This window comes from Abramis brama (assembly GCF_963993115.1).
Source record: "Abramis brama genome assembly, chromosome: 7".
In the NCBI taxonomy this organism is placed as follows: Eukaryota; Metazoa; Chordata; class Actinopteri; order Cypriniformes; family Leuciscidae; genus Abramis; species Abramis brama.
The window spans coordinates 2,699,535-2,721,206 of NC_139969.1; the positions used below are offsets into that span (position 1 = coordinate 2,699,535).

At 36.9% G+C, this 21,672-nt stretch overlaps 2 protein-coding genes across 6 annotated transcripts in view; both read left to right on the forward strand.

Moving 5' to 3' along the window:
- The first annotated feature begins 627 nt into the window (after positions 1-627).
- gpx4b (glutathione peroxidase 4b) lies at positions 628-11,497 on the forward strand. Its single transcript, XM_084121067.1, has 7 exons — positions 628-1,006; positions 2,991-3,085; positions 4,270-4,414; positions 8,996-9,147; positions 9,232-9,256; positions 9,782-9,841; positions 11,160-11,497. Exons 1-7 carry the CDS (start codon positions 911-913, stop codon positions 11,190-11,192), a joined length of 606 nt encoding a protein of 201 aa, XP_083977193.1. The 5' UTR covers positions 628-910; the 3' UTR covers positions 11,193-11,497.
- Positions 11,498-15,989: 4,492 nt separating this feature from the next.
- The window catches only part of pip5k1cb (phosphatidylinositol-4-phosphate 5-kinase, type I, gamma b), a 63,335-nt gene continuing 57,652 nt past the window's right edge, over positions 15,990-21,672 (forward strand). For all 5 annotated transcript variants that reach the window (XM_084119328.1, XM_084119330.1, XM_084119333.1 and 2 more), the window contains exon 1: positions 15,990-16,184. In XM_084119328.1, coding sequence (XP_083975454.1) covers positions 16,088-16,184 — 97 coding nt within the window. In that variant the 5' untranslated portion in view covers positions 15,990-16,087. The remainder of the gene's footprint in view (positions 16,185-21,672) is intronic.

Here is a 21,672-nt window from a genome sequence, read left to right on the forward strand (position 1 = left end):
AATATTCATTGCACCTGTCTGGTTCTGTTCAAGGATATTTTCATATGGAAGTCCATTGTTATAATTATTCATATGTATGCAGTGTCATAACTACATCTCTGACGTTTATAACACACCAAACCGTTTGAAAATCGGTAGAAAATTGAGCAAGTTATGGTTATTTAAAAAGTACATGCACCATTAAAACACAATGTTACGAGTGAGCGAGGCGAGCTCCCCGTGGCAAGATGGCCGCCGTGTGCGGACGTCGACCTCCATTGGCCAGCAGCGCGCGTAGATTTAAACACGTGCAATGTGTGTATATAATAGTGTTTATATATATGAGCAGCGCGGACGAGACATCTAGCCTTTATCATACCCATGGGTTTACCGTTTATGGAGGAGGCGAAGGACCCCTGGATGGTGTCTCATTTATTGCCAGGCACAAAATTGTACTAAATCATGACCTGAAAAGTTTTTCTCTCTCTCTTTCCTTCTTCTTTTCTGTAACGCACACTATTGCAGCTGTTCCTACTGGCATAGTGTAATTATATATTTTTGTTGCCATGTTGTTTGTACATGACAAATTGTTCAATAAGAAGAATAATAATAAATAAAAAAAAGCTACGGCAAAAACGGAAGTTCAAGGACATTTTTCTAAAAAAAAAAAAATAGAATAATAATAAATCAAGACCAACCACTAGCTGCTGTACAGAGATAAGATCAGTTACATTATTTATTTTAAATATATTTTCAAGCGTATTACTACACATTTGTTTTGTATTTGTTTCATCGCAATTCCAACAACAACAACAAAAAAAGTAATATAATAATAAAATAAAACCGTATTAATCGTATGACTTTAAATCAGTGCCATAAGCACCGTCTCTGATTGGCTGAAACCGACAGAAGAGGCGTGTCCTTCCAGTAAATGGGCGGGGCTTCGTGTCTCAGCGCTAGTATGTGGTTATATCAGAGAGCGCTGTTGATCGGCGCGCTGGGCGGCAAGAGCTTGACTAGAGCCATGGTAAGACATCATACTCGTTCTTTACCTGCTGGTTTACTCTGTTTGAGACGCTTTTGTGTGCTTTTGAAAGCTAGTTTATGTAGTCGTTGTAAGAAGGTCATAGTCCGGTGTGTTTATTCGTGCGCACCGGCGTGTCTCCGCTAATTCACTCCGGCGGAGGAGCATTAGCCCGTTAGCTTTACTGATGTCAGCATGTCTCTGTGGGTTTGTTTATGATTTAAAATGAAATTATGGGTTATCCTAGTGTATTTTGTACGGAACGACTCATTAAAGTCCAGTTTGTTGACAAACAGAGGTTTTAGGCCTGGTTTGGGTTTATCGTTGCAGACTTCTGCATTAAATCACGTGGTGATAATGTTAGTATTTAGCTTTTATTATTTTATGCTATTTGGTTATGATGTTAATCATTCTTAATCAATTATTTAATTTATTATGATCATATTTATATTGATTGGGTTTTATTAAGCCTCATTGCATGTCACATATAATGAACTGGTGTACCGGTAACGTTATGTTTTATTGTAGCAGGTGCATTAATTTAATCTGAAATAATTCATATCTTACCAGATATCATACTTATCATATCTTATCTTTTTTATTATTATAAAGTGCCTCCTTAGGCACAATCTCACTGTTTGCTTCTCCCAAATATGTAGTCAAATCAAAGTTTTTGAGTTCTCTTAAAACATGAATACTTTGAATAAAAAGTTTTTAAAAATGAACAGGATTTTCTTTTTAATTCTTTCTTCTTTTTAAAAAAAAAGAAATTAATACATTTAATCAGCAAGCATGTGTAAAATTTGATTAAAAAAAAAAAGTTATAGTAAAGATTTCTATTTTGAATAAATGCTTTTCTTTTTTTTTACTTTTTATTCATCAGAGAATCCTTATAATATGATGCTGAAAATTAAACTTTAATCACAGAATTAAATTATATTTTAAAATATATTAAAATATAATACCATTATTTTAAATTGCAATAATATTTCACAATATTACTGTTTTTTTCTGTATTTTTGATTGATAAATGCAGGCTTGATGAACATAAGAGACTTCTTTCAAAACATTAAAAATACTAATGTTTCCAAACTTTTGACCTGCACTGTATATATTCAAAATCAGATTAAATCACATCATCTGTCATATTTAAGGTCTAAAAGCTTCATACTAATAAATAAACCCACACAGCATGAACTTTTTATGGAGATCTATGCATAATTGTTGCTCTTACGCACACACACATGTACTCTAGACGGTCATATAAAGGCAGATAGTGTCTTGAGGAGTGTAATGGATTACTCTTAAATCTGTTCAGCTCTGGCGAGCTCCACCTGACACATGTTTACGTGTTTCCCGAACGCTCGGAGAATCTCCTGTGTTTTCTCCACACACTCCCACGGGTGGAAAATCTGCTCTAGATATCGTCATAATCTCATTTTAATGCTAATTTTAATCTATAAATGTGTACACTACCAGTCAAAAGTTTTGGATCTGTAAGATTTTTAATGTTTTTTAAAAAAAAAGTCTCTTCTTTTCACCATTTATTTGATTTAAAAATACAAAAAAAAAACAGTAATATTGTTAGTTATTTCTATTTTAATATATTACTACATTTGATCATATATTCACATAGAAAACCGCTGTTTTAAATTGTAATATTTCACAATATCTTTTTTTTTATTTTATTATTTTTTTTAAATCAAATAAATGCACTTTTATTAAAAGAGACTTCTTTTAAAAACATTAAAAATCTTTCCAATCCAAAACATTAGACTGGTTAGTGTAGTTTCCCGTGTTATGCATAACTTGTGTGTATGAGATGAAAAATCTCACACAACAATATCACGGCGTTTCACAAGCGAAGCTGTTGCATTGGGAATTGCACAATTGATTCACAGCACATGATTGTGTCAGTATCTGTTGAATAGCATTGGTAGAGACTCATCACGCCCCGTGACCTTTAACCTCGCTCTGTTTATTGCAGTGTGCCCAAGCCGATGACTGGCAGTCGGCCAAATCCATATACGACTTCTCAGCTAAAGACATCGAAGGAGAGGACGTGTCTCTGGAGAAATACAGGTGAACACACTTCATTTGGTTTGATAAATCTCACATCTTTATTACTGATTTTCATACTTTGTTTTTAGGGTGAGTGATTTAAATAAAGCCCTAATGCAAACAGTACAAGGTGATTAAAGTACTTGAATTTAACCCTTGAAAACAGGGTTATTTACCTATTTACCTGAAAACATAAGCATATTTATGAAGAGGTACTTAAAGTGCTTTACTTATTTAAAATACATTATATATGAAAGTTAGTTGTTGTTTTTTTAAAAAGAACAAAACAAAAAACAATCTTTTCTCTGATAAACCCCCATCAGACCGTTTCTGGAAATGAATGCATTATAATGTTATAATATTTGTATATTATAAATGTTCATTATTTATTGAACAATAATAGCCCATTATAAACTTTGTATTTAATATATGTGAACCTGGACCACAAAACCAGTCACATGGGTACATTTTTTGAAATTAAGATTTATTCATCATCTGAAATCTGAATAAATAAGCTTTCCATTGATGTGTGGTTTGTTAGGATATGACAATATTTGGTTGAGATACAACTATTGAAAATCTGGAATCTGAGGGTGCAAAAAAATCTAAACATTGAGAAAATCTCCTTTAAAGTTGTTCATTTATGTTCGCGATTGTGCTGCATTCACTCACAAAAATACATGTTTTGTAAATTTACGGTAGGAAATTTATAAAATATCTTCATGGAACATGATCTTTACTTAATATCCTAATGATTTTTGGCATAAAAGAAAAATCTATAATTTTGACCCATATAATGTATTGTTGGCTATTGCCACAAATATACCCGTGCGACATGTGACTGGTGACGTGATCCAGGGTCACATATTGGTAAATATGTTGAGGTTCTAGATCTGTAATCTGAGTAAAACAAATCTTTAAAAAATAAAGATATTGTTTGATAAGCAGTTATGAAGGACTGAATGTGATGTGTGTCAAAACGACCAAATAAAAAACTGCTCTAAATGCCAGACCAGTGCACAACACTAGCATCATGATGAAGAGTGTCACAGCGCTTTGCTTCAGTTAAACGCTCACCAGTTCTCCTCGCCTCTACTAGACTCTCTAAATGCGCATTCTTCATTGTGCGTCTGGTTATTTTTAGTCTTATGCCGAGCGTAATCTTGCTTGGGAAACTGGGTCACGGTGTGTTTGTCTGTTTTCAGGGGTTACGTGTGTATCATCACTAACGTAGCCTCCAAGTGAGGAAAGACCCCTGTAAACTACACTCAGTTTGCGGCGATGCACGCCACGTACGCTGAGAAGGGTTTACGCATCATGGGCTTTCCCTGCAACCAGTTTGGAAAGCAGGTATGTACAGGACCAGCATGCACTGCAGTATATACTGGGTTCTGCATGCTATGTAAATGATATGCAAGAATGACGGATGAAATGGTGGCATGCATTATGTATGTTGCATCATGTCACTTTTTCAATTGATTTTTGTCAATATTGAAATCGTTAATATTAATTCAGGCTCATTTGTCACACTGGAAATGATCAATGCATGCATGTTGCGTGAAAGGATACAGTATTCCATGCATATGCAATCCTGCATGAGTAGTCTCTGATTAATTGCAGCCGATTCAGGCCCGAACTTGTTTTGAAAGGTGACGGACCGCCAGACTCGTGACTGTAAGTAGGTCACGCGAGTGAAGCTGTAAGTGGATTATGTTATTCTGTAGTGCATTCCTGTTTTCCCCGGGAGTCTCCCGTTCCCCCCCCCATCTCCCGCCCCCCTCCCGTTTTATTTCTCCCGTGAAACTCCCGTAATTTGTATGGCCCAAACGTCGTTATGAATAATCACATCAGTATATTATTCCAAGGTTGTCCAGTTGCCAGATCTTGTATGAAACCCTTCCTACTCGCGCAATCAACACATCATACACGTTTCAACCCATTTGTGAGCTCAATCTGGCAACCTACAACCCAGCTGTGCCGTCGATATCTGCGCAGTAGTAGACGCGGGAAGTTGAATAAGCGTTACTGGTAGAAATGGGAAAAGACTCAGTGGTGAGTAAATATTTAATGCAATTAACGCAGCATCCGTTTATTTCCGTCATCCTTTGGCGTTCTTATGCACTTTTATTCTTGCTAATGCTTTTAAACCATATCCATAATGGTTAAACAAGCCATATCTTACTTATTTTATAAAACTTTAAAAGCGGAAAGCGCATCACTCATTCCTGGGAATACATTTGACATCGCAGCCTGACCTTGACGGAAATAAATATCCTACGCCAAAAGTACCAGAGAAAAAGTCTCAGATTTGTAAACCGTACAGTTGCTTTGGTTTTTCAATCCGTACCCGTTTCTTTCGCAATAGTTGTTTGTAATATTCAGTGATTCCTGTGAAAAATTGTGAAATACTGTTCCAATAGGTGAAGTTACACAACAATATGCTGATTGATTACATAATATTTGGATGTAATATTCAGTTCCAGTGAAAATCTGTTCCAGTTAATGGAGTATACACAGGTGATGTGTAATATTAACTCCACCCGCTGGAACGGTTTCTTACAGTAACTGAATATCACACAACATCACCTGCAGACTGTACTCACAGATTTGTGGCCTATACCTTATTTTAGAAATCTGTTTTTCTGTATATTGATTTGTTGTGTATTGTTAAGATGAATACAGCTGTCTTAAAGGGATATTTCACCGCTGGAAAGATGAATGTGTATTTAAATTGGGTCGTTTATGTAGAAGAAATGTGAAATTATTATTGAATTTGGAGCTTTCTAGACTGAGAAAAGCCAGAAAATGTATTTTTGGCTCATGTGTATGAAAGACTACAACTCCCAGAATGCACTTGCTTCGCTGCCCTATGAGGCCACTCCCAAGCCACGCCTACCGGTAAGAGCGCGCAGTTAAACAACAAGGCTAGGCTACTAGCGAGTCTCCGTGACAAGTCTGCCCGGGATTTCGAGATCGCCCAAAATGTCCGGGATTCGGCTTTTGCGTTCTACAGTCGCCATTCATCATGTTTACTGTGGCGAGCAGGACGAGGCTGACGGCCGCGGGAGAACGGCGCGAGGCCGGTGGCGTGATTACTGAGACGCACCGGTCTCGTATCTCTCACGGAGGAACGGGAATTTTCTTAGCAATGTTAAAACGCACATCAACCGATCACTTGTTTAGCGTTCATGTAAACACTACATTCAGATTCACCAATCGGAATGAATTCAGCTAGATTGAAACAAAAGGTGTGCATGTAAACGATGAATGGCGACTGCAGAAAGCAAAAGCCGAATCCCGGACACTTTGGACGATCTCGACGGCCGGACATGTCCGGGAAAAAGAGGATGGTAACCCCTATTACTCAGCTTTCTCCACAGAATAAGAGCCTGCTAGCTTAGCTTCCAAAGAAAGATGACTGACACTGTGTGTAGATTCTGTGAGTGAGATCCCCCCCCCATGGGCGGGTTGAACACATGCGGGACAGCTCCTCCTACTGGCTGGAGTCTCTCGCCTCTGGCCAAAAAATCCTCCGATGACGCAAAATGACGATTTTTGCGTCATCGGAGGATTTTTTCCAGACAAAAAATACATAAATCTCTCATCTCAGGGGGACATGAGGGTGGAAAGCACGGTAATTCGAAAATACTACAGGTTTTCTACTAATACAAAGCTTAATGCTAAATCCTGAAGTATCCCTTTAAGTGGCGATGGGGTGTGTAATGTATAGATGACACGAAACCACATATGGTTGAACTGAACCCCCCCTCCCCAGGTCTGCCGTATTTTGGTACCCAAATGTTAACGGGTATGCTGTAGAGTGAGATTTAATCTTACAACAAGAGATGCAAATTGAATTCACACTCTATAATCAATATGTTCTGATGATATCTGCTCCGTCACATGCGTCTGTGCTGAGAGGAAAGTGGACATCTGGGGGTTTTCCCAACGAAAACTAGGTCAAGAAATGTCATTTGGTTAAAGGGTTAGTTCCCCCAGAAATGAAAACTCTGTCAGTAATTACTCTCCCTCATGTTGTTCAACCCCGTAAGACTTTTGTTCATCTTCAGAACACAAATGAAGATATTTCTGATTAAATCTGAGAGCTGGCTCACTCCTCCATAGGCTTCTCTGTTAGTGAAACTTGCCGGTCCAGAAAGTTAGTAAAGACAATGTTTAAAGTAGTCCAAGTGACTACAGTGGCTCACCCTTAAGTTTATCAAGCGACGAGAATACTTCACAAAAACAAACTCTTTATTCAACTCTTCATGTTCTTCTGTGTTTCTCTGAGTGAGTTCCTGTAGTGTAACAGCGCAGCGCTTCTGGGTTATACGTCAGAACGGAGGCTCACTATTGGCCAGCATCACACACATGACCACAGACGATCTCACAGCTATTCCCCGTTTTAGATGTGTTTTGTGTGTTTTTCACACTGAAAACCAATCTGGCCACTCAGTGTGTGTAAACGGTGACGTCACACACATAACCTCTATATTTAACCATTATGCACTTTTATCTAGATTGTGACGGACTCGTGCTCTTCTGTTGTGTTCTGCTGTGCCGGGCAGCTTTCCTCACATCAGATGAAAGTTTTAATTTTTTTGTTGTTGTGTTATCACCAAAATTATATCTTTAAATGTTTTCATGCCTTAAAATATCTTGAATGTAACTCGACACCCTTGCCTCATTTAGTATGCGCGGTTCTATGAATATGCAAATGAGCCCCGCCTCCACTCACTCACTCAGAGATCCACTCGAGATCCACTCGTCCAGCACTTTTATCTTGATTGTGAGAGTCGTGTTCTGCTGTTTCGGACATCTTTCGACTAGGGCTGGACCCGAATATTCAAATATTTGTTCGGTGGGTTGGTATTCGATTTGAAAATTTGACATTCGAATATTCAGGTTTTTTTTTGTTTTTTTGCACACTGGCATCCCTCTCGAAACGGTTCTCATTCGCGCTGAATATGTTCAACACTAAAATCTGACGAAATACAATACTGGACAGAAATACAATACTGTGTGTGGACAGAAGTGCATGAGAACAGCGGAGTGTGTGTGTGGACAGAAGTGCATGCCTGAGCTTGTGTTTTGGGTTAAGCTGCGTTGCTTTGACATTGTGGAAAATAGAATAATAGAAACAAAACGCATTAGGCTTTTTACCCGTTATTATCAATCTAAATTAATCTCGTTTTTAATTTAACTTAATTTCGTTTTTCTTTATTTAAATTTCGTTTTTCTTTATTTAAATCTACCCTTTACTGTGTCAGTAATTTGTTAGTCAGAAAAATATTAGACTACCTTATTAAAAGTATTGCTTAAGTTAACAGACCTGTGTGTGTGTGTGTGTGTGTTACGTGCGAGTGTATTTACTTTGTGTTGTTCATGGGGAAGATGTGTTTTATATCACTAGTAGTGCAGTGTCCGTTCTCGGAGCATAAGCCCTGCCGTGTGAGGTGCGCCGCTTCCCGCTCGCGCTGTTCTGTAGTTTATTAAAAGTTTATTAATTCTGAATGTGTCGTGTCTCGCGTGTCCATCTATTTTGCACCAAATGCGACACTAGACTCCCTTTAGAAGTCGATTGGATGAACGGTTCTCGAAATAATCAAAATGCAAACGAACAGACAGACACAGAGAGATCCCTGCCTTTATTAGAGAGAAGAACATGTCCAGCCCCCTCTCTCCGAAGCTTCGGATATTCGATGTTCATTACTACCGAAGCTTCGGATATTCGATGTTCATTACTACCGAAGCTTCGGATATTCGATGTTCATTACTACCGAAGCTTCGGATATTCGATGTTCATTACTACCGAAGCTTCGGATATTCGATGTTCATTACTACCGAAGCTTCGAAGCTCAAAAAATGGCACCAGCCCTACTTTGGACACCTCAGTTCTCTGTTGTGTGATCAGTCTGTGTTCTCCTATAGGAGCCCGGGACGGAAGCGGACATCAAGGAGTTTGCTAAAGGCTACAACGCAGAGTTTGATCTGTTCAGTAAGATCGAGGTGAACGGAGACGGCGCTCATCCTCTCTGGAAATGGATGAAGGATCAGCCCAAAGGCAGGGGAACTCTGGGAAAGTGAGTTCATTTGGTTTCTCTACTCGTGTTTTTCACTCGTCCTCGAATGCGTTGATCACAGAAATACTGTTTTTGTTTCCACAGCAACATCAAGTGGAACTTCACTAAGGTAATCACTGCATGATGTTAATTAGGGCTGCGCAATATATCGAAATATCGCAAATGTATATATCGTGATAACGGGTCATGAACAAAAGATGAGGAGAAAATCACTCGCTGAATAACTTTCGTAGCTTTAATAAGAATCAGGATATATTTAATTCATACAGTGAAAACTAAGCTTTTACATTTGATTGAGTTTCTGTTGTTAAATAACCCTAATGTAGGATAACCTGAACCCCGTGGTTTACTCTGATGTTAAAATAACACTTCTTATGCGACAGTAAAACACTGATGTTCACTGTCAGAAGCTGTAGGGATGCTTTCTCGTCACAAAAAGAATGTGAAACGCGTATGTAGGCTATATAAGTTTAAAGATATTTTATGTTTATTTCACACACTTTAAGCATTATTGCATATTGAATATGAGTTATCGCATTTTTCTTCAGTATCGTGCAGCCCTGATGTTAATGTATGATGTTATTCTCTAATTCTCTGCTATATTGTGAGCTCAACACTGATGTTTTTATCGTAGTTCCTCATTGACAGAGAAGGTCAGGTTGTGAAGAGATACGGACCGATGGACGATCCCAGCGTAAGTCAACTAAGGATGCATATTAAATAACTCCAGTAACACTTTACAATAAAGTTTCATTTGTTAACTACATCAGCATGAACTAACTAACTAGCTAATCTTGGGTAATGTTTAACTCAACTCGCATTAAAGGGATGCTTCACCGATTAGCATTCAGCTTTGTATCAGTATAAACCCGGTAGTGTTTTCGAGTGGCTGTGCTTCCCTCCCTCATGTCCCCCTGAGACGAGAGATTTCTGTATTGTGTGTCTGGAAAAAAACCTCAGATGACGCAAAAATCGTCATTTATCATCATCAGAGGCTCTTTTGTCCAGAGGCGAGAGACTCCAGCCAGTAGGAGGAGCTCGTCCCGCATGTCCTCAACCCGCCCATAGGGGGATCTCACGATAAAACGCCGTCTTTTCAGTTTCCAGTCGACTAGTAGCCTAGTTGTATCATTTCTCCCGACACTGCCCTCTGTAACCGGTAGGCGTGGCTTTGGAGTGTCCTCGTAGGGCAGCGAAGCAAGTGCATTCTGGGAGTTGTAGTCTTTCATCCACATGAGCCAAAAATACATTTTCTGGCTTTTCTCAGTCTAGAAGGCACCAACTTCTAAAATAATTTCACATTTCTACTACATAAATGACCCAATTTAAATACACATTCATCTTTCCAGCGGTGAAATATCCCTTTAACCTAAGGTTAATAAACGCTGTAAGGTTTATGTTGGGTGATTGATTCATTTACTGAAGTTAAAGTCCCCCTGTGGTGAAAATCCAGCTTTTAATGTTGTTTATGTGTCTATGTGGTGTTTTTAATATGCTTTAAGACAAACCATGTGTAAATTCATAAGTGTGGGTGAGTGGAGGCGGGGCTAATTTGCATATTCATAGAACCACGCATACTAAATGAGGCAAGGGTGTCGAGTTAGTCAAGCTATTTTAAGGCATGAAGACACTTCTTTTCAAGGGAAAAAAAACGTTTAAATTTAATTTTGGTGATCAAAGATGCGTTTTATGAGATAAAATGATTGACTTCAGGGGGACTTTAACAAATGAGACCTTAATGCAAAGTGTTCCCAGTAATTCTTTAAGAAAGTTGAGTTTGATTAAATGAAATCGTATGTCTTGGAGTATCGCAATAATATCGTATCATGAGTTCAGGATTGTGATATGTATCAAATCGTGAAATGAGGGATCTTTACACCCCTGGTAATAATTCATTTACTAATGTTAACAAATGAGACCTTATTGCAAAGTCATTTATCACGTGAGAAGTTTGAGACAAGTTGAGTTTGATTAAATGATAATAACCTCAGATGTTTTATGTGTCCCATCAGGTTATTGAAAAGGATCTGCCCAAATTCCTGTAGCCATTTGATCAAACCCGATCTCCGTCCCGTGTGTGTGTGTGTGTGTGTGTGTGTGTGGCACTCGTCTCCTCTCTGGCCTCGGACTGGACGTCAGCAGGGTGAAGCCCAGATCTGTGACGGCCGTTCCTCAACCCTGTGTTCAGGAGGGGATGGCCTGATGTCCTCCGGCGTGCAAATCCTCTGGGATCGTCCCGATGCTGTCCAGACGCGCTCCAGAGACGAGATCGATGCCTGTCCTCACTGGAGATCACACGCATGCTCCTAAAGAACATGTCCGTGATAATAAACAGTAGCGTCACAACGTCCTCTGTGTGTTCTTTACTAGACCGAGTGCTTGTTTAGAGATTTAGGTAACACTTTATTTTACAGCGTTCTTGTTACATATGTTACATGCACTTACCATAGTAATAACAGTAAATTATGCATAATTACATGCAACTAACCCTAATCCAACCCTAACCCTATAGTAAGTACATGTAGTTGCTTAATATTACTCAGTACTTAAGTATATAATTACACTGTAACAATGACACCTTAAAATAAAGTTAAACCGGGATTTATCAAACATTCTCAGAAAAAACGTACAAAAGCTGTCACTGGGGTGGTACCTTTTTAAAAAAAGATAAATTTTGTTCCTTTTAGGTACTGATATGTATACTTTAGAACGGTGTCGTGTTAGCGGCCCCTAAGTTAATTACTAATGATCTTTGCAACGGAAGGGAATCAAACTAACTTTATCTGGACAATAACTTCATTCTAGATCAGCTGTAAAGCCAAAACAATCGCTGTTACTGTAATCTATCACTGTAAAGCTGCTTTGAAAGATCTATATTGTTAAAAGCGCAGTATAAATGAAGGTGACTTGACTTTAGGTACTAATAGGTATATTTAAGGTTTCAATATGAAAACCTTAAATGCGCTCTTTAGGTTTTTGAAAAGGTACTGCCAGTGACAGCTTTTGTACCCTTTTTTTTTTTTTTTTTTTTATGCAGATTAAAACGTAGGTCATATCAATGTTGAAACGTGGCACAATCCACATAAAAAAAAAAAAAAAAAAATATATATATATATATATATATATATATATACAAATACATACACACACACACACACACACAATGCGCGCTGTTGGTCTGATGAAGTGGTCAAAGCTCAGGGGTCTCATTTATAAAACTGTACGTAGGATCCGCACTAAAAGTGTATTTGCGCCCAAAAGCCAAAAAATTCCATATACGCCCAAAATATTCAGATTATAAAAGCGTGTGTACGCCAGAACCTGCGCAGAATTCCCTTTATAATCCCAGTCAGTGGAAGATTGTGCGTCTCCTCCTCGAAATAACCATATCTGGAGCTTACAACGCCTCGTTTTATTATGCAGATCCTCATCTGCATATCATTTGCATATGCATATTCATCCACGTGATGCCATGTTTAACGAAAATATGAGATACGGATGTGCGTTACATTACATTGCTAAAAATCATTTACTAGCCTATCCTTGCCCTGTTTTTGAAAAAGCTATATTTAACTATATATATATATATATATATATATAGTTATTTATATATATATATAATATATATTGCATGGCTCAGAGTTTGCGTAGGTGCGCAAATATTCCTGTCAAGTTTGTTTTTATAAATTATCTTAATTAACTTAAGCCTGTTTTCTGGGTTGTTGTTTTGTTTTTATTTTTATCCGTTATTCCCATGAGTTAAAAAATTCTGAAGGAATGTGTGCAGGATTTCTATTGGAACGCTTGAGAATCTGTCCAGTAAGAATCCTGTTGGATTGCCTGGATCTTTTATTTATTTTATTCTTATGATCCTATTGGATATTGTGTAATCTTAAACTGAAATCTGATTGTTTTGTCTTGGAATAGTGGCACAGTTTAATTAATCCTCTGTTTAAAAAGTTTAATTGTAGTTCCAGTAGGAATCCTGCGCTGATTCCTGTAAGTAAAACTCGGTTTGCTTCAGGACAGTGTCTGATATTAACCTTCTTTTATTAGGGGCAATATTTTCACACATGTTTTATCTTTATGACAGTATTTTTTCCTCAAACCAAATAAAAGCACAGGGTCCATCTAGGTCACACCTCTCTAACTGAGATTTGATTAATATGTTATTGATTTAACAACACATTATCATGTTCTTGGGTCTCTGATGTTGGCCAGTAGTCAAGATGACTTGCAGGTAAACTAGTATATAGCCTATATATATAAATATATATATAATTATTATTATTATTTAAATTATTTATTTAAATTATTTTTATTATTATTATTTTAAGACATGAACTCTGCTTCACAAACCTTGAATTAACTGCATGAAATTGAGTGGAATCGTTATTTCTGTTAACTGTCAAATCAAATCAGCGTCAATTACAAAAGTAAATTTTTAATAAATGCCCAAGACACAACACAATGAATACTTTTACATAAAAAAATTGAAAAAAATGTGTTATGCGTGACTGGTGTCAAATGTCAGGCGAGATAAAAGAGAAATTCGCTATTTTTCTCCCTGTATTTGTAATATTTGGGGTATTTTGGTGACGTTTTGACATGGAGTCCTGGTTGGTGTGTGAGCCTCCATGAACTGTGCCTGTTATTGGTGTCCTGACAGCAGGCACGGATTTAGAAAGCAGAGGCCCCTGGGAACAAAATCTTGGAGGCCCCCCTCCCCCCTCGTAGGCTCGTGGCCCAAACTAACACAGCATCTTAATTTTTAGAAACAGTAAAAGGAAGCTGTGGGTTTTTCTTTACTTTAAAACAAAACCACTTTCTCCAACTCCATTTCTTGTAATGTTAACTGTGACAGAAAAGGAGATCTATAAATGCACTGTTAGACATTTCATCGTATTTTTGCGGTAACTTACTGGCAGCACTATTGCCAGTAAGTTACTGTAAGTTCCCCTTTACAGTAGCGGTTTTACGGTATGATGCCTTTACCGCAATTTAATTTTACAGTATGATGCCCTTACCGCAATTTAATTTCACAGTATGATGGCCTTACCGCAATTTAATTTTACAGTATGATGGCCTTACCGCAATTTAATTTTACAGTAAGATGCCCTTACCGCAATTTAATTTTGCAGTATGATGCCCTTTTAATTTCACAGTATGATGCCCTTACCGCAATTTAATTTTACAGTAAGATGCCCTTACCGCAATTTAATTTTACAGTATGATGGCCTTACCGCAATTTAATTTTACAGTAAGATGCCCTTACCGCAATTTAATTTTGCAGTATGATGCCCTTTTAATTTCACAGTATGATGCCCTTACCGCAATTTAATTTTACAGTAAGATGCCCTTACCGCAATTTAATTTTACAGTGTGATGCCCTTACCGCAAGTTAATTTTACAGTAAGATGCCCATACCGCAATTTCATTTTACAGTATTATGCCCTTACTGCGACTTATTTTTACAGTATAAAACAGTACTATTTTATTATTTATATTTTACATGAATGCTATTGAATTTAATAAATTCCAAAAAAGTGATTTGAGTCCATGTACATCAGCATATTCTTTATTCACTGTCGCAATCAATTACATCCATTTTATTTTTTTATTGTGATGCAACATTAGGCAAGGCAGTTTTATTCATATAGCACGTCATACACTTTGGCAAATAAAAGTGCTTTACAGAGTAAGGAATTAAAATAATCACAAAATAAAAGCAAGGAAAATTAAAGTGCCCCAATTATGGATTTTTGAAAATGACCTTTCATGTAGTGTGTAACAGCTCTAAGGCCTCGTTTACAAGTGAAATGTGACCCAATTCCGATTTTTTGCTCATATGTGACACAGATCGGATGTGTTAACGCATGCATTCGGATATTTCCTGACCGGTTTCAGGCCTCATTCATATTGGAAATAAATCAGATTATGAGGCGGAGGAGGACGAAAAGTGTCATCATTGCACATATGCTTCAGTTATTGTGTGTGAGAGAGATCTCAGGACAGGCGGGACAGTCAGTTGTCATACATATCTCGACTAGTCGGCGAGAAGTGTCCTGAACTGATGCTGTTTCTCAGGTGTATTGCAGTTTGAGTGTCATGCAGTAGATGGCGCTGTTCACTCACTCGTTTTTTAATCAATAGGTTTTTCTCAATTTTGAATTCCAAGTAGAGCTTTCAAATTTCCTTAAAATAATATTAGAATCGGCGTTAATTCCATTTTACGTTTATGCCTTATAATGGTTTAATGTTTATTCAAACCCATCCATGTCTGACGTCTTTTTGAAAGACTTATTTATTTATTTATTTATTTTTATTGAAAAGAAATAGCACTGCACTGAATACATTACCATAAAAGGAAATGTGAAGAAAAATAAAAACAGCGATACTGGGAAAACGCTTTTTTTTTCTTTTTTCTTACATACAATTAAACAATTGAAAACAAATAGTATCAACATGTAAAACAAGAACAGCCGCCAGAGGAGAGAAGAAAAATGAAGAATAAAAATATGACAAAACCTACAATAATAATACAACATAAGATAAGCAAATAAATAAAGGAAACATAAGCAATTAGAGCATATTAGGACAAGAAAATGCGACTAAATTTAAAGGGGGGTTTTAAAGAGAGCACAACAAGACAATGTTTTCCTTAATTGCTTTGGCCTTCTCTGAAACAGAAATTAGATTTAAAAGATTAGAAAATTTACATTTATGAATATGAAATTTTGCTAGATATGCTATAGGAAAACGTCGCAGATCTGCCGCCCGGCCCTGTGACGTCATGACTGGCGCTCGAGCGCGTCGGACCGACTCATTCACGAGCGCGCGCGCGGTGCGGCAGCTGTCAGGAGCGCGCGCAGACTCGCGGACGCAGATCATGTGTTATATCTTCATTTGACTGTTTTGATCGCCGTGTGACCGGGATCTGATGGAGGGACTGGGAGCCGCGGCCGGGGGGTGCTCCGCGGTACCGGAGGACACGGACTCGGTGATCACGGGATCCGGGATTGATGCTGCAGATCTCGGTATGCAATGCGGAGGATCTTTTACATTCATGCTTGCATTTCACTGAAGGCTCGCGGCAATGCGTGCAAGTTGCGCTTCCATAACATGTCAATTATTACATGGGCTTATATGAAGTCATTTTGGAAGTAGCTGACAGAATAATATCGTAATCGAACAGTGCCATGGTGTTTCATTTGATACAGTCACTGAAATAATAAAGTAGGCTACTGCCATAGTACCTTAATTGTAAGTGGCAAATTGGAAAAAATGGTTAGATTATTCGTTTTCTGTTTATTTCCATATAAATTGCACTGCTGTAATAATATATCAAATAGGCTATATGGTTTATGAATATGACTATCGGTGCACTGCTGTAATAATATACCAAATACATGGTTTATGAATATGACATATTATGACATAATATGACAATTATGATATATCAGTACCCTATATTAAAAATAGCACAATGTTCTTTACAATCTTTGAAGTAGGCCTACCTTAAAGTAAATTAATATCAGAATCAAAATGAGATTTATTGCCAAATATGTTTACACACACAAGGAATTTGTGAAGTTTATAGTAAATAGAGAAAATAAAATAGAATTCTATTCAAAAAATGTGTGTGTGTGTGTATATATATATATATATATATATATATATATATATATATATATATTAAAAAAGAAAATAAATATAATTGATATATATATGTATACAATTCTGGATGCACTTGGCATAAATAAATAATAAATTAATGACCAATGCATATTTTAAACTTATTTAATAATCAACACTCAAATAGCTAAAACTGACTTGTACAAACATTTAATGTCAGTTTATGACAGATTTATTCAAACATGCATTAAATAATAAAGACATCACTAACAGGTTAAATAAAAATAGAATGAATTATGTAATACAGTGCATATTTTTTTTTAGCAAAATGCTCTTCTCTAGAGTTATTTTTTCATCTGCATAAGTTAATATGGACACTGAAACGAGTTAAATGTAACGTTGTGTGACAGTGTTCAGCGTACAAGCGCTTTATTGACGTCTTTCCCTGGAGAGATTTTAGAGACGACAAGAAGCTCAATGCTGTTTGTATTGATGCGTTCGGACGCAGTGTTTGTTTATCTGCAGGGAACATGTCGTGTGTGTGTGTGTGTGTGTGTGTGTGTGTGTGTGTGTGTGTGTGTGTGTGATGTGACGTTCGGTTTGTCCTTCAAATGAAAACACAAAGTCAGTCTGAATAATAATTGTCAGAGTGTTTCCTCCATCCCAGCATGCCTTGTGTTGACAGCTGTTGAGAATACACAGCGGACAGGGGGTCTCCTTCAGGTCCTGTGCTCTTGATTTTAGGCTGTTAATCCTGTTTTTAGCCACGGTTTTCCACACTCAGCATTCCCGTTCATCCCTGTGTGTCCGATCATCACATCCGCTTCCCTTTAAACTGCTGGGTTAGTGTCGAGCAGCTCGGATCATTTTGCTGAGAAATACTGAGCTCATATTGAGACTTTTCATTGAAGACTATCTTGGCAAATCTGAGATTTCTTCTGAACACATCTGAGAAACTTCAGACCTCTTCTCTTGTAGAGATATATATATATAAAGATCTCATCTGTGATTGTTTTTTCTTTCCTATGACCCGAAAGATACTGTATCTCAATACAAACATTTCTCATCAGATTTCTCACCAGACCAAATGATCTGGGCTTTAGGAGAAACATCCGGCTTTAGTTAGTGTGTAATGTTGCTGTTTGAGCATAAACAACATCTGCAAAGTTACAACACTCAAAGTTCAAAGCAAAGGGAGATATTTGCTTTTAAAGAAATCGCTTTTTAAGGACTACAACAAACGGCTGGTAGAGACTACACCACATTCCTCCCGGGTTAGTGACATCACCAACCCTAGAATTTACATAAACCCCGCCCCCGGAACATGATTTATAGATTATCATGACAGAATATGCTAATCAGTGACTAGAAGATAACTACACATCAGCTTCATAAATTCATCAACTAACCATTCAGAAATGTTGTCTACATGTTGTCACTTCTTCTTGAGTCTCTCCATCTTTCTGACTCCGGTTTGAACATAAAAGGCTAAAAGTTTTAGAAATTTTCAGTGCATGTGTGTGTGAGGTAAAAGGACACAAGCTCTTGAAGCTCCGCCCCCTGTGCTGGGAGCAGCAGCTCATTTGCATTTAAAGCGACAGACACAAAAACTGTGCGTTTTTGCTCACCCTCAAAAAGTGACAACTTTAACATGCTATATAAAAATATCTGTGGGGTATTTTGAGCTGAAACTTCACACACACACTCTGGGGACATCAGAGATTTATTTTACATCTTGTGAAAAGGGCATTATACACCCCTTTAAATGAAACACAACATAAAAACTCCTGATAGTGCAACATCTAAAATAATGGTAATCTGGCAAATCTGAAACTCTATAGAAGACACATGTAAGATACCTGGGAGAAGTAGGAGACTTTAGCAATAGTTTCCATTTGCTCTCCATTTCATTTCATTGCTCTTAAAGGGACAGTTCACGCAAAAATGACAATTCTGTCATCATTTACTCACCCCAAGTCGTTCTTTTACGACTTCCCCATTGACTTCCATTGTAAAACTACTATATCCATCAACTGTTCTTCAAAATATCTTCTTTTGTGTTCAACAGAAGAAAGAAACTCACACAGGTTTGGAACAACTTGATTAAATGACGACAGAATTGTCATTGGTTACACTTTATTTTAAGGTGTCTTTGTTACAGTGTAATTATATATTTAAATACTGAGTAATATTAAGCAACTACATGTACTTACTATAGGGTTAGAGTAGGATTAGGATTTGGTTGAGGGTTAGTTGCATGTAAATATGCATAATTTACTGTTATTACTACGGTAAGTACATGTAAGTAACAAGGACACTGTAAAATAAAGTGTTACCTTTTCATTTTTGGGTGAACCGTCCCTTTAAGAAGACATTGCTCCAAACTGAGCTGAGTTTTTCCACCATGATCAGTGTTTGTTTACAGTAAAGAGAGATGAAATATGTGATCTGATGTGTCACGCTGCTCTTTCGCATGTTTTCACGTGTTTTGTGTGTAAAACCTGCTCTCAGATCAGCCCAGCTTATCTTGAGAAATAAATCCGGTCGGGTTTGAACAAATAAATGCACCATTGAATCCCACATCAGGGAATCACAGGAAGGAAACAGGCGTTTAGAGATGCATTATGGGAGGAAGGACATCAAACATGCTGGTCTCCATTCTTGCTCCTGTTCTTGATAGTTGCCCGGTTAAATGTTGCACTGGATGTTGTTAGTCGTATTGTAGATTAGTACTAGTTTTGCTGGTGAATGTGAAAGTTTATTAAAATGTCCCAAACTTTGGCATTTTTGAATATTGCAATGAACTACATTTTCTTGGTCTTATGTAAGTTAATGTAAAATTATTTATTAGTTTCTCGCTATTATAAATAGACTCTTATCCCTCTGGTGTTGTTTGGTTATTTTTGGCCGAAAAATTGTAAAAAAAAATAAAATATTTTTTTTTACTTCATTAGAATGGTACGAAACTTGGTAAAAGTTTTGGCACTTGCTATGTGAACACAAACATGATTCAAAAAGGTTCAATGGTCATGAGAAAAATAGTCACACTTGTATTGTTCGTGGTCTAAAATGAGCGCTTTGGAAATGAATGGGAGATGAATTTCCTCTAGTGGAAGCGTGTGGTACTGCGGCCAAACTAAATATTACTGAAAACTCATTTTTTGAGAAATTTGGAACACAACTTGTTTCGATTTATTGCTTTGATTTTCTTTCCATCTTAGAGTAAAATGTGTTTTGGAAAATATATATTTCATACATTTTTTTTTTCATAACAATAAATGTAAAATTGAATATCTTTTTTCAAGTTACATTTTTTTTTTTTTTCACTTCAGCAATAATCTGCCACGTATCGTCTTTAAAAAAGAGAAAAAACTACCAGTGAAAGTTGGAAATTCTATGCACTCCCCTAAAATACAAAATATGAAATTAAAACATTCTCAAACTAAAATATAGTACATTTATGTAATTTTGGACCGATACGCGAACAGTACCAGAGGGTTTAAAATAAATGCTCTTTATTGGCATCTTTGGTTCCATGAGGAACCTTTAACATCCATGCAATCTTTCCATTGCACAAAAGGTTCTTTATAGTGGAAGACGGTTCTTTAGATTCTAAAAATGTTCTTTACACTAAGAAAAAAAAAGGCTATTTTAAGAACGGTTCACTTAAAGGTTCTTTGGGGAACCAAAAATGGTTCCTCTAAACTCTTAAAAATAAAGCTTGGTTTTTCTCAGCAATGCCATCGTTTTATAATCTAAAGAACTGTCTTCCACTATAAAGAATGGAAAGATTGCATGAATGTTAAAGGTTCTTCCTGGAAGCAAAGATGGCAATAAAGAATGAGTGATTATCTGGGTTTTGCCCTCAGATCAGACCTGTGACGCAGCGATCTGAAGTACGAGGACTGAGACGGATGGCTTGTTGTGTTCAGTGTGTTGAGGCTCAGGCTGTTGTTGAGACTCGATAGGTAACCTGATCTACCTGTGTTCTTCTCCCAGTGCTGAGCGTCACGGTCTCTCACACACAGACGTGCTCGTACCTGAACTATAGATTTGCATACACACACATGCCACGGCACGACACGGTTTGTTTTTGTGGTTCAGTATTCACTAGTCCGTATCGTGATTTAATTAAGTGTACAGCTCTACTCTTGATTTATTCATCCAGAACTTGCAGAATTCCGTAACATTCCGTATTAAACGGTAAATAAAATTTTTATGACTGGATTTTATAAGTACAATTTCTCGTGGTACTGTCAAAAAATGTCAATAATATTTTTTATGAAATTATTGTACAATATTTTAGTTCGCTATCGAAAATATTTGTTATTTCATATTTTGTATTTTAGGGGACAAAATTATTTTTATGCAGTATTTTATTCAACCATTTATTAACTTTTTGAGCACAGACCTGAAAATGAAATTTCCAACTTAAACTGTCTCTGAAGTGCTGAAGTGAAAAAAGTTTGAAAAAAAGTTTACATTTATTGCAAATAATGAATTGAGCTCTCCTTCACGTCTTTTTGTGCTTGAAAATGCCCGTATTGTTGAATATCCTCATAAACATCAGTTATGTCTTAAGTGAACATAAACCCTTATCAGTATATCAGATCTGTGCATTCACTCTTAAAGTGACAGCAGCCTAATATTCCTTCTGACGTCTGTCATTAATGATAATTAAACAACGAAAGACAAAGAAAAATCACTCACTGATCTTGGCTGAATAACTTTTGTAGCTTTAATAAGGATTAATCTATATTTAATGTATACAGTGAAGACTATGTATAGTGTTATTTTACATTTGTTTACTAAATTTCTTAAATTGAAAATGCGAATTGAAAATATACGCCCAATGGAAACACGCCAATTTCGCAACCATTTCTAAAACCA